The 14,426-nt window shown below is 34.1% G+C and overlaps 1 protein-coding gene across 5 annotated transcripts in view; it reads right to left on the reverse strand.

Annotated features, from left to right (window-relative positions):
• Positions 1 to 14,426, reverse strand: part of DTWD2 (DTW domain containing 2) — a 150,305-nt gene that overhangs the window by 64,922 nt on the left and 70,957 nt on the right. For all 5 annotated transcript variants that reach the window (XR_004318658.1, XM_032476555.1, XM_032476557.1 and 2 more), the window contains exons 2-3: positions 5,121 to 5,211; positions 1,968 to 2,062 (exon numbers count right to left, since the gene is read on the reverse strand). Coding sequence is in view for 4 of the 5 variants with exons in the window: in XM_032476555.1 (XP_032332446.1) it covers positions 1,968 to 2,062; positions 5,121 to 5,211 (186 nt within the window). In the remaining variant the exon portion in view is untranslated. The remainder of the gene's footprint in view (positions 1 to 1,967; positions 2,063 to 5,120; positions 5,212 to 14,426) is intronic.

The following is a 14,426-nucleotide window of genomic DNA, read 5'->3' on the forward strand; positions in this document are numbered from 1 at the left end:
GTCAATATCATCTTTTAACAATGGTTCTTGAGATTGGGATCAAGGTAAAGATACTGGCTTTTACCATTCATAATACACATTTTACTGAAGGTTCCCAGTTACTGCAATAAGGCAAGAAAAATAAATAAAAGGCATAAATATCAGAAAGGAGTAAGTATAAATGACTCTATTTGCAGATAATAATGCTACTTACATAGAAAGTTCTGGGGAATCTATAAGACAATTTCTACAAATAACAAATAAATTTAGAAAGTCATAGTATACAGGGTTAATATAAAACCCAATTGTTTTCTTATGTACTAATAGCAAAAAACTGAAAATAAGTATTTTTAAATTCCATTTACAAAGGATACAAAAAGTAGTAAGTCTCTTAATTGTCCCCCCATGGTTACACCACGTACTCTAACAAAAACATAAATTAATCAATTACCAGATTAATATTAAATCAATAATATTGATCAGCTTTAGTTTAAAATTCATCAGTGAATAGTAATTTACCGAGTAAGCACTATATTAGGCACCATCAAAAAAAAACTGAACTTAATATAATGAGCTCAAAATGGGGTAGGCTATTTAGAAAAGCGTCAGGTTTCTCATCCCCAGGCACATTTGTGGAGGGGGGTTAGATAGCCGAAAGTCAGAGAGGACCCAGATAGCATCCACTCTACCACCAAAGATGCTCACCACTTTTGCAACAAAATAACCAAGATCCAAGTTGGCAGATCTTGGATAGATCCACATCTATCCAAGAATCATAGAGTAACTACCATTATAAAGAGCCTCTGTGTGAAACAAGGGTCACAGTGTAAATTATGTGACTGCTCGCCATGTGAAGAGCTCTGGCTGGTGCTTCCACTCCCAATAAAATGGCAAAATTCTCAACAGCAGCACAAGCCCAGAGCAAAGCTCACCTCTAGGGGCAAGGCAATGCAAATTGTGCAAAAGAAAACTCTGTATGAGAAAAGAATGCCTAACCAATAGTTTCAGAGAAGGGGAAAAATGATTTTATAAAGTTCTAACACGTTATTTTTATAATATAAAGGTAAAATAATAAAGGAAGGGAAAAGTTTGGCCAATTCCTTGGGCTTAGCACTGGGACTAGTCTTACTTAGCATTTTGATAAATGAACTGAAAAAGAAATCTCCATATTTTCAAGAGAAATTAAATTTTTCACCTAAAAATATGTATTAACTGTGTAGATAGGCTCAAAACAATTTGTGAAGACAGTGAATAGGCAGAAAAGCAACAAATATGCTTCAAACATAAGAAAAGACCTGTAGAAAAGTTTTAATATACATATAGTAAGTTATATATTTATAACATATAATTATAATTCTGTAATACACTGTGAAATAAGATTCAAGAATATTATAGAACTATCTGTGAAGATGTCAACTAACAAGCTGCTTCACATACTGAGCCTTATCAAAAAGAGTATTTTAAACATGACAAAAAAGGTATTCTATCATTTTTTAAAAATATGACAAGCCTATAACTAGAATGCTAAATATAGCTCCAGTCGCTGTACCTTAGGAAAGATTTAATGGGCTAGAAATGGATACGTATGTCTTTATTTATATAAATGTATATCGTATATAATTGTAAAAAAAAAAAAAAAAGAAAGAAAAAAATGAACTAAATCTAACACATGTACCCTAACATCTTGAAATAAAAATAAAAATGAAATAAACAGTAAATATACATGCCTTTTAGGCTTAACATATTTTAGAATGGAATTTAGATAATGCTATAATTTGTTTATTCCATTTTTGTCTGTGTTGGGGAGGGGAGTGCTCTCGTTCATGTTTTGTTTGTCTTATATTATTTTGAAGGAGAGGCAGAAATCAAATTTTTTTACCACTTTCTATGTATCATGTTCTAAGTCTAATGGATAACATGGAGGAGAAAATTTTCAAAAATCTGTGCAAAAAAAGTATTAGTTTAAATTGCCTTAAAAGTTAATTTACCTTTCTTCAGTAAAGCGACGACCAATCTTGACTTTACACTTGTCTTGGGGGAGACATGCTGCTAGTAGAGGAACTGTCCGCAATACCTTGCTTTCCTATAATTAAAAAATTAATTATAATGTAGACTTTACTTAGACACACTTTTAAAACTTTTTTGATGAACACTTGATTCAAAACATTATGTATAATTTTCACAAGTCTTTTACTAGAGACCACAGTTTAACAAAAAGAACTATAGTTTCTCTGATTTATCAGTATTTAATATAACACAAGAACATATTTTTATTCTAGTCTGGAGTGTTCACACACTTACTGACCAAATAAGGTAACATTAATTTAAATAACGGATAAGATTATAAAAATATAAATTTATGTTTAACTAAATTGAATCATTTACTGACATATTTTTATTTCACTAGTAATTACATTTTGTAGTATGTCCACTTGAAGATAACTGCATAGATATTTATGCCCAGAAAGCAAGGAAGTGCTAAAAAAAGGGGGAGGCATATCAAAGGGACAAAGAAGCCAATCTTAAAGAGCATGCAATGGAACAATGTGAGCAACAAAATAATTAACATAGTATTTGAATTATAACCTAAAGTGCAAATAAAGACTGATACAAATAAATAATTGAATAAATAAATAAATGGGAGAGAAGAGACAAGTCTTCCTTACAGAAGCCCAAGTTAATATAAACTCTACCCACTCAAAGAGGCAGAGCTTAATGTCTCCCTCCTACTTGAGTGTCATCTGGATTTATGCCCTTACTTCCAAAGAACAGAGTATGCAAAGAGAAAAATTAATAACTTCAGAGTGGAGAAAGCTGATGACCATTTCTGTAAATTACATTAACTATCATCAGTGGCTTTTTCAATATTCTAGCTTCCAACACTAAAACCTCCCTTTTCTGGTTGTCAAAAGAGCTCCTTCCTTAATCCTAGGAGAGTCAAGTGATTAGCTGTTCTGCCTCAGCGTCATACTTTCTTGGTTATTTTGGTCTGCAGTGCTCAGTCACTGTCTGGCGCTTCTCCACTGGCCCAACTGGGAATGTCATGTTTCATCCAATAAGTGACAGAGGCCCTTTCTAATCAGTTTACCTACATACAGCCCCAATGTTATATCTACCAATTTATATAATCCTGCATATATATATATAGATATATCTTCACAGGGAATAATTTGACTGTTTTTGTGTCAGTAGAAAAATGACAATGTACTTAAGGAATATCAAATATTACTTTCCTTTAAAATATCAAAGTTATTTAATAAATCAATATACACAATAGTAAAATTATATATGAATTTATGAAAGTAAAATAAATTTATAATTATATTATTTATGTTTACAACAGAAACAAATAATTATTGTAGTAACAGTATTCAACAACCAAACACATACATACATACACCCTCAGAGACATTTCTGTGTTTACCTCTCTCACCTCTGGGTCTCTGAAGTATTGATTAAAATAACATGCAAAAGGTGAATTTAAAGATGCTGAGAGTAGTTAAATTGGTTTGCTTAATAAAAAGTTCAAAAAGGAAATAGGAGAGTCAGAAGTTGCTTGTATTTTAACTAAAAAGAACATGTAGCAGGCTGGCGTCCTGAGGGAGCCTGAAAATAGCAGTTTGGAGCAGTTCCTATGATGAATGGGACTGGCACCAGACAGGTGAGAGGGGAGTTTTAGCACATTTTCCAGTGTCTCATACTCTTTTCTTCCCTCCTTACCATCACTATGAAACTTTGACACATAATTAAATCACTTTTCCAAACTTTTTTCAGAGTAACACCTGTAAATATGTCAAATTAAATAATGCCAAAAGATTTATAATGTTCCCAGGTACACGCCCCAATACTCCTCCCCAGGGGCAATCACTTTAACTCTTCCTGCAATTTCTTCCAGTAGTTGCACCCATATTTCTACATATGTCTTACTATTCCTTATCAATTATAGATATTACCTACAAACTACCATTTAACACGACCATAATAGCTAACTTTAATGTACATAATTCTAAGTGCATTTTATATATATATATATATATATTCATTTACTGTTCATAATACACCAGTAACAAAGTATACTTTTTTTATTGTGACCATTTCACGAACGGCAAAATTGAAGCAGAGAGGTTAATTATCTTGCTCAGGGTTACAGAGTTTACAGAGTTATTAAGGATTAAAACTCCTGAGCCTTACTCTTAATTGCAGCATTTTTTAACTATAGCCTGTCATAATAAATGAAAATTCAGCTTTCTTACATCACTTCTTACCCTCACATCTGCTAATATTTTTAGATAAATCAATAAACAGTATTTACATCACTATGGCTACATATACATTGTTCACAAAAGGTCAAGCAGTTTAACATTATATTTCTTCCTTGTAAAATTTTTTGTTATTTTTGAGATAATTACTCCTCCTTCAAAAGCCTGGAAGAGTTTTAACTTCAGTTTACACTAAACCCATTTTGTTCCATACATGAACTAGTTTTGTACTGATTATAATTTGTAGTTATCTATGATCTCCTTCCCTCCCCTCTTCATTACTGTGGTTAATCAAGAGTCACAAACACACATACACACCAGCACATACATAATGCTCACCAATATAGGAAAGTATTAACTAAAAAGTCTTTATATGCAACATATATGCATATTTCTACATATGTTTATTTTATATATACAAATAAAATATATAGTTGTTCTATTCACTTAAAGAAATAAAAAATTTATTTTATACATTCATTTTATGACACTAAAATGCTGAGAATGACCTCTACCTTAACAAGAAAAGACATCAAGGAATATGAGCTACCATCAAAATTTTAAAAGCAATGATTTTCTTAGCTCTTGGCTCATAAAATCTAATTTTTCTTTATACAAAATTGTTGGAGTTCTAAATTTCTATATACTATTCAATAACAGTTTTATAAAATAACATCATTTTATGAAATCATACAGTTTTTATCTGTCTATAAAGCATATGATACTATTTTATCATATAATATATAAAAGAAACTATTTTTGACATCAATCTGTTTTCAGAAACACTGAAGATCTGAGAGGGATGGGTATGTTCATCTGTATACTTCCTCTTGTGTACTAATATTCTATTTGTAAGTGTGTATTTTACAACATCTTACTCACCTCTGCTGGATGCTGAACTATGTATAAGTGCGTAGAGACGTGTAGAGGATGCACTGGTAGAAATGGACACAAACACACTTTCTGAGGCCGGCTAAAAGGCAGAAAGAAATATGAAAACCTGTATGTTTAAGACACAGTTATATAACAATAACCTAAAATGTGAACATAATCCCGCTTCATTATATAAAGAGACTTGCTAAAGCTGAAATCTTTTAAAATGATACCAAGAATTGATTTAATCAATCAGATTTTTGGCATCAAAATTTGAAAAAGACGCAAGTAAATTTTTTACCATCTATACAGATTAAAATACCTCAAAAAATCTTGCCTTAATTGTCTTTAGTGGAAGAATATTAGTAAGTCACCACCATGGTCTTTTTATTCATGAAGCAAGACTTGTATTAAGTTACACTCCAAATCAAGAACAAATCTCATGTCAAAGAGAAACCTGGCAAATCTCTTAAATCATCTGACATCGGAGGGAACAAAATAATGGTAAAATACTAGAATATAATTACCACATAGAAGAAAGTTCTCATCAAACTTAGCCATCAGTCAACATGGAGAGCTCACCAATTGTGAGAAGAAACCCAAATAGAGGCCACCAAAGTATCTTTGGCTCGAATTATATGCACAGAGCCCCTGCCACATCCATTTATTTTCCCTTATGTTACTGTTTACTTTGTTGTTTTTGTTTTACTTACTTCTTAGTGCTTTATTATTGTTTTAGTAACACTTACACTCATCACAACATTCAGAAGGAATAAAAGGGTATACTTCCTATCTCAGACCTCCAGCCTAGGGCATTCTCTTCCCTAGAGGCAACCAGGGATTATTTTCTTGTGTGTCCTTCCAAAGATATGGAAGCAATACATATGGAAATTTTACAATTAAATCCTTTATTTAATATGTGCGTTTAGCTATGAAATTCATCAAGAAGTCAGATACAGTATATCATGAAGTAAATTTTCACAATAGATCACTATTACAGGCAGAAATTACAAGCCACTACAATAGGATACAAGAGAATGCTACATTAAAAGAAATTACCAACAGCATACTTACCACTACAAAATTGATCACTATAAGCTCTTTCCTCAGTTTTACTAATGTTGGGTTAGTACAGCCTGAGGTAAGAAATAGTTATATTAATAAAACACAGAGTATGAGTAAATTGGTTCGATTTTATCTACCACCTCACTCTGCAGGAAACTGTCAAACCTATGCTCCTGCTGAAGAAATTATCTAGATAATATCTTAGGCAGAGGTAGAAACATATCGTACCACATGACCCCACCCCCCTCTCTACTACCGAACCCAGAGTGGAGGATTAACCCAAGGAAAAGCAATACAGTCGCTTTCCAAAGACATCTGAAATGGCTCTGTGTCATTATGGCCCTACAATGGATTCCTTCTCAGGAATATGAGCAGATTTAAAGGAATGGAAGGAGTCTTTCAGTGGTCACAAGAAGAGCATACACAAATAAACACAGGAGAGGTGACTGATGGAACCAGGTACACTGGCAAAAAGATCAAGGGCTGCAATTAGAAGGAACTTCCCATTCAGCAGAAGGATGAAGAGGATGAGGTACACTCAAATTCTGAAATTTTAAGTTTCTCACTTTTTTATATGAAACTCTTGCATATACATAATCAAATTTCAGTAAAACCTTCTATAAAATGTAATTTAAGATCAGGTGAAGCCACTTTTTAAAAATCAGAATTTAATTGGATATCAACTTATACATTTGTAAACTATATGATTCTAAGAATACGAAAAATGCAAAAAATGTCAAATGTCCTATGCAGGAAACATCCACGTATTAGTAGAGCCAAAGAACTGCAAAATCTAATCAAGTAAGCAAGCTGAGTGAAAGGTACAGATTTCTGTGGGTAGCAGAAAACTAGAAAAACAAACATATAAATAACATCTTTAGCTCATGACATATATATATATATATAGTAATTATACAAGTCCTTAGTATGACAGGATATTGTAAAGATCTGCTCTGGATATTAATAGCTCTGTGTTTCATGTCTGACCAAAACCTCTGTTCATGAAAAAATAGAAACAAGAAAACATTTACCTTCTTTACTGGGAAGGCATGTTTGAATTTTAGGAAGATTTAGAATTAAGCAGTGTGGAGAGTTTCACTTCCAGGATAACAGGGAAAGTTGCTTCAGAGACCCACTCTCCAGTGAAACAAAACTGACAACAGTATTTTAAAAAACAACCATTTGAAGTCTCTGGAGATTGTCCTAAGGGCACATTAAGAAAATTACTCAAGAAAATCTATGAAAACTTGGTATTGGGATAGTCCATGGCATTTCAGCCATAACTCATTTACTATCTTGCCCCAGTAGATGTTGACAGAAACTCCACTCCAGGTAAGTGTGGCAAGAGAACAGAGCTTCCTCTCAGCTTTCAATCAAGGCTTATTGTATATCATAGATAAAGGTAGACCCGTCAGTATTTCTCATCCTCTCCAGCTCCTAATGGAAGAAAATAAATTCCTGGTGAGTGTGGCCAAGAGGGCAGAGGCTCCCCTCTTCCACCTAGCCTCCACCTAAAACACAGAAGCTGTATCACAGTGCAGTAGGCTGAGAATGCTAGGACCCCAACAGCTCTTGTTGCCAGTGAATCCAATTGGTGTTCCAGGTTCTTGTCCCATCCCAGAAAGAATTCAGAGACAAGACTTAAAGGTTAAAAAAGCTAGCCAAAGATGTTGCTGGTGGATCCAACCAATGTTCCAGGTTCTTGTCCCATCCCAGAAAGAATTCAGAGACAAGACGTAGTAGTTAAAAAAAGTAAAGTGAGGATTTATTAAAGGATGGATAGGGGGAAGAGTGGGCAGGCTCAGGTAAGCGGCTGCCTGTGAAAGTTGCTGGGAACTTTCTTTAACAAGCCCTGTGCATATGTAACAATGAGAAATAAAAAACCTGGCGGCAAGGTTTGGAAAGTGCCCACAGGAGCCATGACAGTCCCAAGGCTAGACACAAAAGTCAAAGCGCAGGAAATGGCCAACTTCCTCCTTCCTCCATTCCTTTCACAGAGTAAGACAGGAAAGTGCAGCAAGATAGAGGCAGGGAGAGGAGACAAGGTTAGCCTCGGGGAGGGGGCAATGCTATGCTCTTAACTGTGCACCTAGAGAATGCAGTGTGGAAATTGTTTTGTCGTGGGCAGACAGGACTATTCTCTTTAGTCCAATCCGTGATCCCCTCACCCCTCACAGGAGAGACCTTTTTAGTGGCCAGCACCCTATAAGCTTTTACATGCTCAATTTTTGTCTATATTTTTGTGGCAGTAGGTCCAAAATAAGTGACAGATGATAAGAGAGTAATAGAGAGGGAAAGAGTTAGTGTTTCTCAAGCACAAGGGAGGTGACAGGCCTTGGCTTACCAAATCTCCAGTCTCCTGGCTGGCTCACCAAAGATGTTGCCGGTGGATCCAACCGGTGTTCCAGGTTCTTGTCCCGTTCCAGAAAGAATTCAGAGACAAGACTTAGAGGTTAAAAAAGTAAAGTGAGGATTTATTAAAGGATGAATAGTACATTCTCAAGGGGAGAGCAGATAGGCTCAGGTGAGCGGCTGCCCTGAGTTTCTTTGGCAAGTTAGTTACATAATCTGTAAAAATGAATAGGTGGAATAGTCATTGAGGAGGGAAGGGCTTGGGGTTGTATTTCCTGATTATCATCCCAACTCCACCTTCCCAAAGGGAGGAGAGATTTTTGTCCTTATTTAGTCTGGATCAGAAGTGTCATGGCGTCAGTGCATGATAGGTACTTCTGACCTGTAAGGTTATTTTTTATTGAAATGAGGGCATAATGAGCAAAAGGTTACATTCGGACACTGGAAATTCCTGCCTTTTCTGACCTTTCTTTGTTGGTCTCCAGGCCAAAAGATGTGGCCCCTTATCAGCCCAAAGATTCCTGCTCTTCTTTCTCTGCCCAGGGACCCCTGGTACATATGTAAGTTTCCTGCATCTGGCTTGTGCCCCTCCTTTCTGCCCAATTCCTGCCATTTGGTCTGTGTCCCCCTTTCTCTGCTCATATTTAGCTATCTGCCTGCTCTAACATTCTCACTCTAGATCACTTCTAGGACAGAAGTTCCACACCAGAAGCAGCAAACCAGAGGCTACTGCTCAGCCTGGTGTCCAGAACAGTGGCTCAAATAGTTTGCCCTGGAGAGGAAGACTTTAAGAAAAGAGGTCTGCGGTTCCCAAAGTAACTGACTTTATTTGAAATGGAGTGTGAGGAAGTTCAAGCCTAAGATAAGGATGCTCTCAAAAATAATAACTCTTTCTTAATTAAGGGCAACAAGCTAAACCATAGGCCAGTTAGTTCAGCAGAAAGCACCAGGGAAAGAGACCTAAAAGCACACCTACGGTCAGAACAAATCTCCGTAAGTGGCCTCAAAAACTACCCCTTCCCAAATTTAATTGGATCAGACTGCTGAGCAAGGGCACTGCTCCAGGGCACTGTGTCAAAATGATAGAACAATCAGCTGATAATGATGAAACCTAATGGGTAAGAAGCAACGCCGAGAGAAAAAGGCAGCTTGAGAGAAAGAGGTTGAAAAGAGACACTCAAAGAGAACCTGCTAAAATCATTATGATATTGGTGGTGTTTGCACAAATCAGCTAATATAACAAAATTCTGCTAAACTATACACTCTAATAGGATGAATGTCATGGCATGTGAACAGTATCTTAAGAAAGCTGCTTTTTTAAAAAAATGTAAATATAGAATGGAAAAAATTTTTCAACTTAATCAGTAAGAAAGAGGCATTTTACTACAATTTGGCATTATGTTATCTTCAGTTGGGCTTCCCTCCCTACAATGTAAGCTACCTAAGGGCAAGGACTTGGACTCCTTTTTCCACTTTTATATTCCAGTACCTAGCATAGTAAGTTATCAATAAATACCGTTGAATACATGAAGGAATACTTTTGCATTCCCTTTTACCTCCACCTTGAAATGTCTTTCTCCTCCTACACAATTTCTTACCCTATCCCTTCATTTTCTTACTTAACAAATACTGATCTCTCCTTCACTTCCTCTTTAGTACATAAGCAATTAGTTTGTATTATAAATGAAATTCAGATCTTTTATTACTATTTGTGATCTTTCTGGTAAGCAATAACAAAAGGAGACAAACACTGAAGAAAATATTTACTAAAAAGAAAAAAACAGCTAGGCACTTTACGTATAAACTCTGTGACTGTGATTTAAGCTAAAACTAATTGTTTTGGCTTATGATTTAACATGCTCATAAAACATCATTACCTATTTATTTTAAAGCAAGTTCCTATTATTAACCTAATTCTAATTACAACTACCTCAAGCTAATAAAACTATAGTCCTTTAAAATATTTCACATTTCAATTGATCTACTTTATATTTAGCAAGTTACTTTACAGTAAGAATTGGTGCTTATTTATTATTAACAGCAATTTTTCTCATATTTTCCTCCTCTGCAATTGTCTGCATGTACTACACTGGTGACTAGCTATCCAAATGTTAAACAATCTCTTAAGTGGATAAGTGCAGAGTAATTACTCTCCTCATTTTAAAATATTTTTCCAAAAGAACAAAATACCTAGTAATAAACTTAACCAAAAACGTGAAAGACCTGTATATTGAAAACTACAAGACAGTAATGAAAGAAAATGAAGAACACGCAAATAAATGGAAAGATATTCCATACTCACGGATTGTAAAAATCAACATTGTTAAAATGTGCATACTACCCAAAGCAATCTACAGATTCAATGCAATCCCCATCAAAATTCCAATGACATTTTTCACAGGAGTAGGACAAAAATCCCTAAAATTTGTATGGAACCGCTGAAGACCCTAAATAGCCAAAGCAATGTTGAGAAAGAAGAATAAAGCTAGAGGCATCATGCTCCCTGATTTCAAACTATACTAACAAAGCTCTAGTATTTAAAACAGTATTGTATTAGCATAAAAACACAGATCAGTGGAAAAGGATACAGAGCCTAGAAATAAACCCATGAACATATATAGTCAATTAATTTACAACAAAGGAGCCAAGAATACACAATGGGGAAGGAATAGTTTCTTTAATAAACAGTGTTAGGAAAACTGGACAGCTACATACAAATGAATTAAACTGAACCACTATCTTACACCATACACAAAAATCAACTCAAAATGGATTAAACACTTGAATGTACAGCTGGAAACCATAAAACTCCTAGAAGAAAATATAGGCAGTCCTCTCCTTGCCTCAGGTCTGACCAATGATGTTTTGAATCTGACACTAAAAGCAAAAGCAGAAATAAACTTGTGGGATTACATCAAATTAAAAAGCTTCTGCAGAGCAAAGGAAACTATCAACGAAATGACAAACTACAGAATAGGGAAAAAAACTGCAAATCATCTATCTCATAAGGGCTAATATCCAAAATACATTTTTTTAAACTCATAAAACTCAGTAACAATTACAACAACAAAACAATCCAACTGAAAATGGGCATAAGATCCAAATAGACATTTTCCTAAGAAGACATACAGATGGCAAATAGGTACACGAAAAGATGCTCTAGATTATTAATCACTGGGGAAATACAAACCAAAACCACAATGAGATATCACCCCACACCTGTCAGAATGGTTACTGTCAAAAAGAATAGAAATAATAAATGCAGGAGAGGGTATGGAGAAAAAATAACTCTCCTACTTTATCGGTGGGATTGTAAATTGGTGCAGCCACTATGAAAAACAGTATGACGATTCCTCAAAAAATTAAAAACAGAACTACTATATGATCCAGCAACTTCCCTTCCAGGTATTCATATGAAGAATATGAAAACATTAACTTGAAAAGATATCTACACTCCCATGTTCAATGCAGCATTATTTACAACAGCCAAGATATGGAAATAAGCTAAATGTCCATCAATGGATGAGTAGATAAAGAAATTGTGTTAAATTTACAATTAAATATAATTCAGCCATTAAAAAAAAAGAATGAAATCTTGCCATTTGCAACAACATGGATGGATCCCAAGGACATTATGCTAAGTGAAATAAGTCAGGCAAAAATGCCGTATGATCTTTTATATGTGCAATCTTTAAAAAAACAAAAAAGCAAAACCTAAGCTCGTAGATACAGAGAAACGATGGGTGGCTGCCAGAGGCAGGGGGTGGAAGTGGGAGAAATGGTTGAGTGTTTTTGTTGTTTTTTAGTTAAAAAAAAAAATTGAATAAAAAAATAAGTTAAAAAATTAAATAAAAATAGAAGAACAAAGAAAAAGAATTCCCTACATTTGGGGAGGGTGGGTATAGCTCCGTGGGTAGAGTGCGTACTTAGCATGCACACACGAAGTCCTGGGTTCAATCCTCAGTACCTCCATTAAAAAAAGGAAGGAAATAAGGAAGGAAAGAAAGAAAAAAGGAAAAAAAATCTCTACATCCAAACTGAATCCTTGAAAGTTTAAATATTTCAAGTCAATAATGAATTAAATAATTTATAAATTCAGCAGATTTTTATTTTTCAACATTTTCTGTATACCGAACTATATCCCAGACATTAAGTACTTAGGGCAATAAAAATAGAAAAAGATTTCTGCCTTCATACAACTTATTTGTTCTTGTTGTACCAGAAAGAATTTTTTAAAAGTTCCTCGCTTCCTATGAACTATGATGGATGACAGGAAAAAAAAATACCAGATAACTACACATCAAAATTTATTGTTTGCTCTTTATATTTATTTATAAATAATGAACATTCATCTTAAAATAAAAATCAAGCTACTACTAGAATTTATATGTATCTAAGGAATAAAATTAATATCTGAAGAAATATCAACTGGTAGACTAGGTATAAGTTTGAGAAGTAACTATTAAGATACGTCGCTGACAAAATCATTGTCTTGCTATGTGATCTTGAGTATGTCAGAGGTTTTCAATTTCCTCCTTCATGAACTGGTAATAAGGCACCAAGAAAGTTCTGGGGAATAACTACTAAATCACAGGCAAATGCAATAAAAATGCTCTAATTAATGACTACTAGTTTCAATTAATTTGTAACAGAATGACTAAAGTAAGAGCTGAGATTTTTTTCCTCCTTTACATTTACAAAGCATCGCAAATGTATTATAAATACTGTTTTCTATTGTTGGATTTTATCTTCTTTAAAATGTATACAACCCTATTAACATTAATTATATTCTTAAAATATAAATGGAATTTTCAAATAATTTCCCTGAAGAAATTTATGAAATAAGCTTTACTTCTTTTCTCATTAAGGTTGTAGGAATAAATATGCAGGCTTCCTGTCAGACTACAACTGACTGGTTTCCAAAGTGAATTCTATAATACAGGGGTAATCTGTCACTCTGGGTATGCTATCTCTGACAGCCTGTAGGCAAATAAAATTACATCTGACATATAACTAGAGATGCTAAGGCCCACAAAAACATCTTTCAAAAGTTTAATTAATATTTAAAAGTTTATTTAAATTTCTAACATAATATTCACTGAAAGCTATTTTTCTCATAGCACTATTTTAATCAACAGAATCTCACACACAGGCAAACTTTAAAAATTAGTGAACAGATTCACAAGAATTACTATTTTTAAAATAATTTCTTTAACCCCCTAAACAAAAGCAAATGTAGGACCCAGAAGGATAACGTACCTCAAACTTCTCAATACTCAACAAAAATTTTATAGTCCCACAGAGTAAGAAAGCAAAGAACAAAGAGCTTCAGAGCATTTCAATAGATCAGTTGAATAAATACACAGCATTAGACATAGAAATGGCAACAACTTTCTAATTTTAAGTCTTTGAAAAACTGAATACCACAGTGCCCTCTACTGTCACTTTAAAGAAACAAAGAACCTGTAAAATAAACTAGGTTTTACATTTCTGAAGCTATATTCAGTATGACCAAGGAAAGAAGAAATAGTTTTCATTACCAACATAACAAACTTTCATCATAAAGAGAAGTAATCTCAACCATGTCTCACTGCTTCAAGTGTAAATAATAATATTCTCATAACCTCCCCAAAACTTTTTGTCATCACGTTATTTGATTTTATAAATGCCTTCAGGAGTAGAGGAACAATAGGCTTAGGGGGGAAAAAAATCACAGTTACAGGAGAGGAAGTAACTCCTCTATAAAGAGAATAAATATCTTTAGATAAGACTTTCACAGACCTTTGCCCCAGAGGACATGCCTAGAGCAGTAGTCTCCAAAGTGCTTAAGTAAAATATCCCAATGGGTTGTAAAAAGATAATATTATCACTTTTCTTTATAATTAAGTATTACTAATA

This window comes from Camelus ferus, chromosome 3 (genome assembly GCF_009834535.1).
Source record: "Camelus ferus isolate YT-003-E chromosome 3, BCGSAC_Cfer_1.0, whole genome shotgun sequence".
NCBI lineage: Eukaryota > Metazoa > Chordata > Mammalia > Artiodactyla > Camelidae > Camelus > Camelus ferus.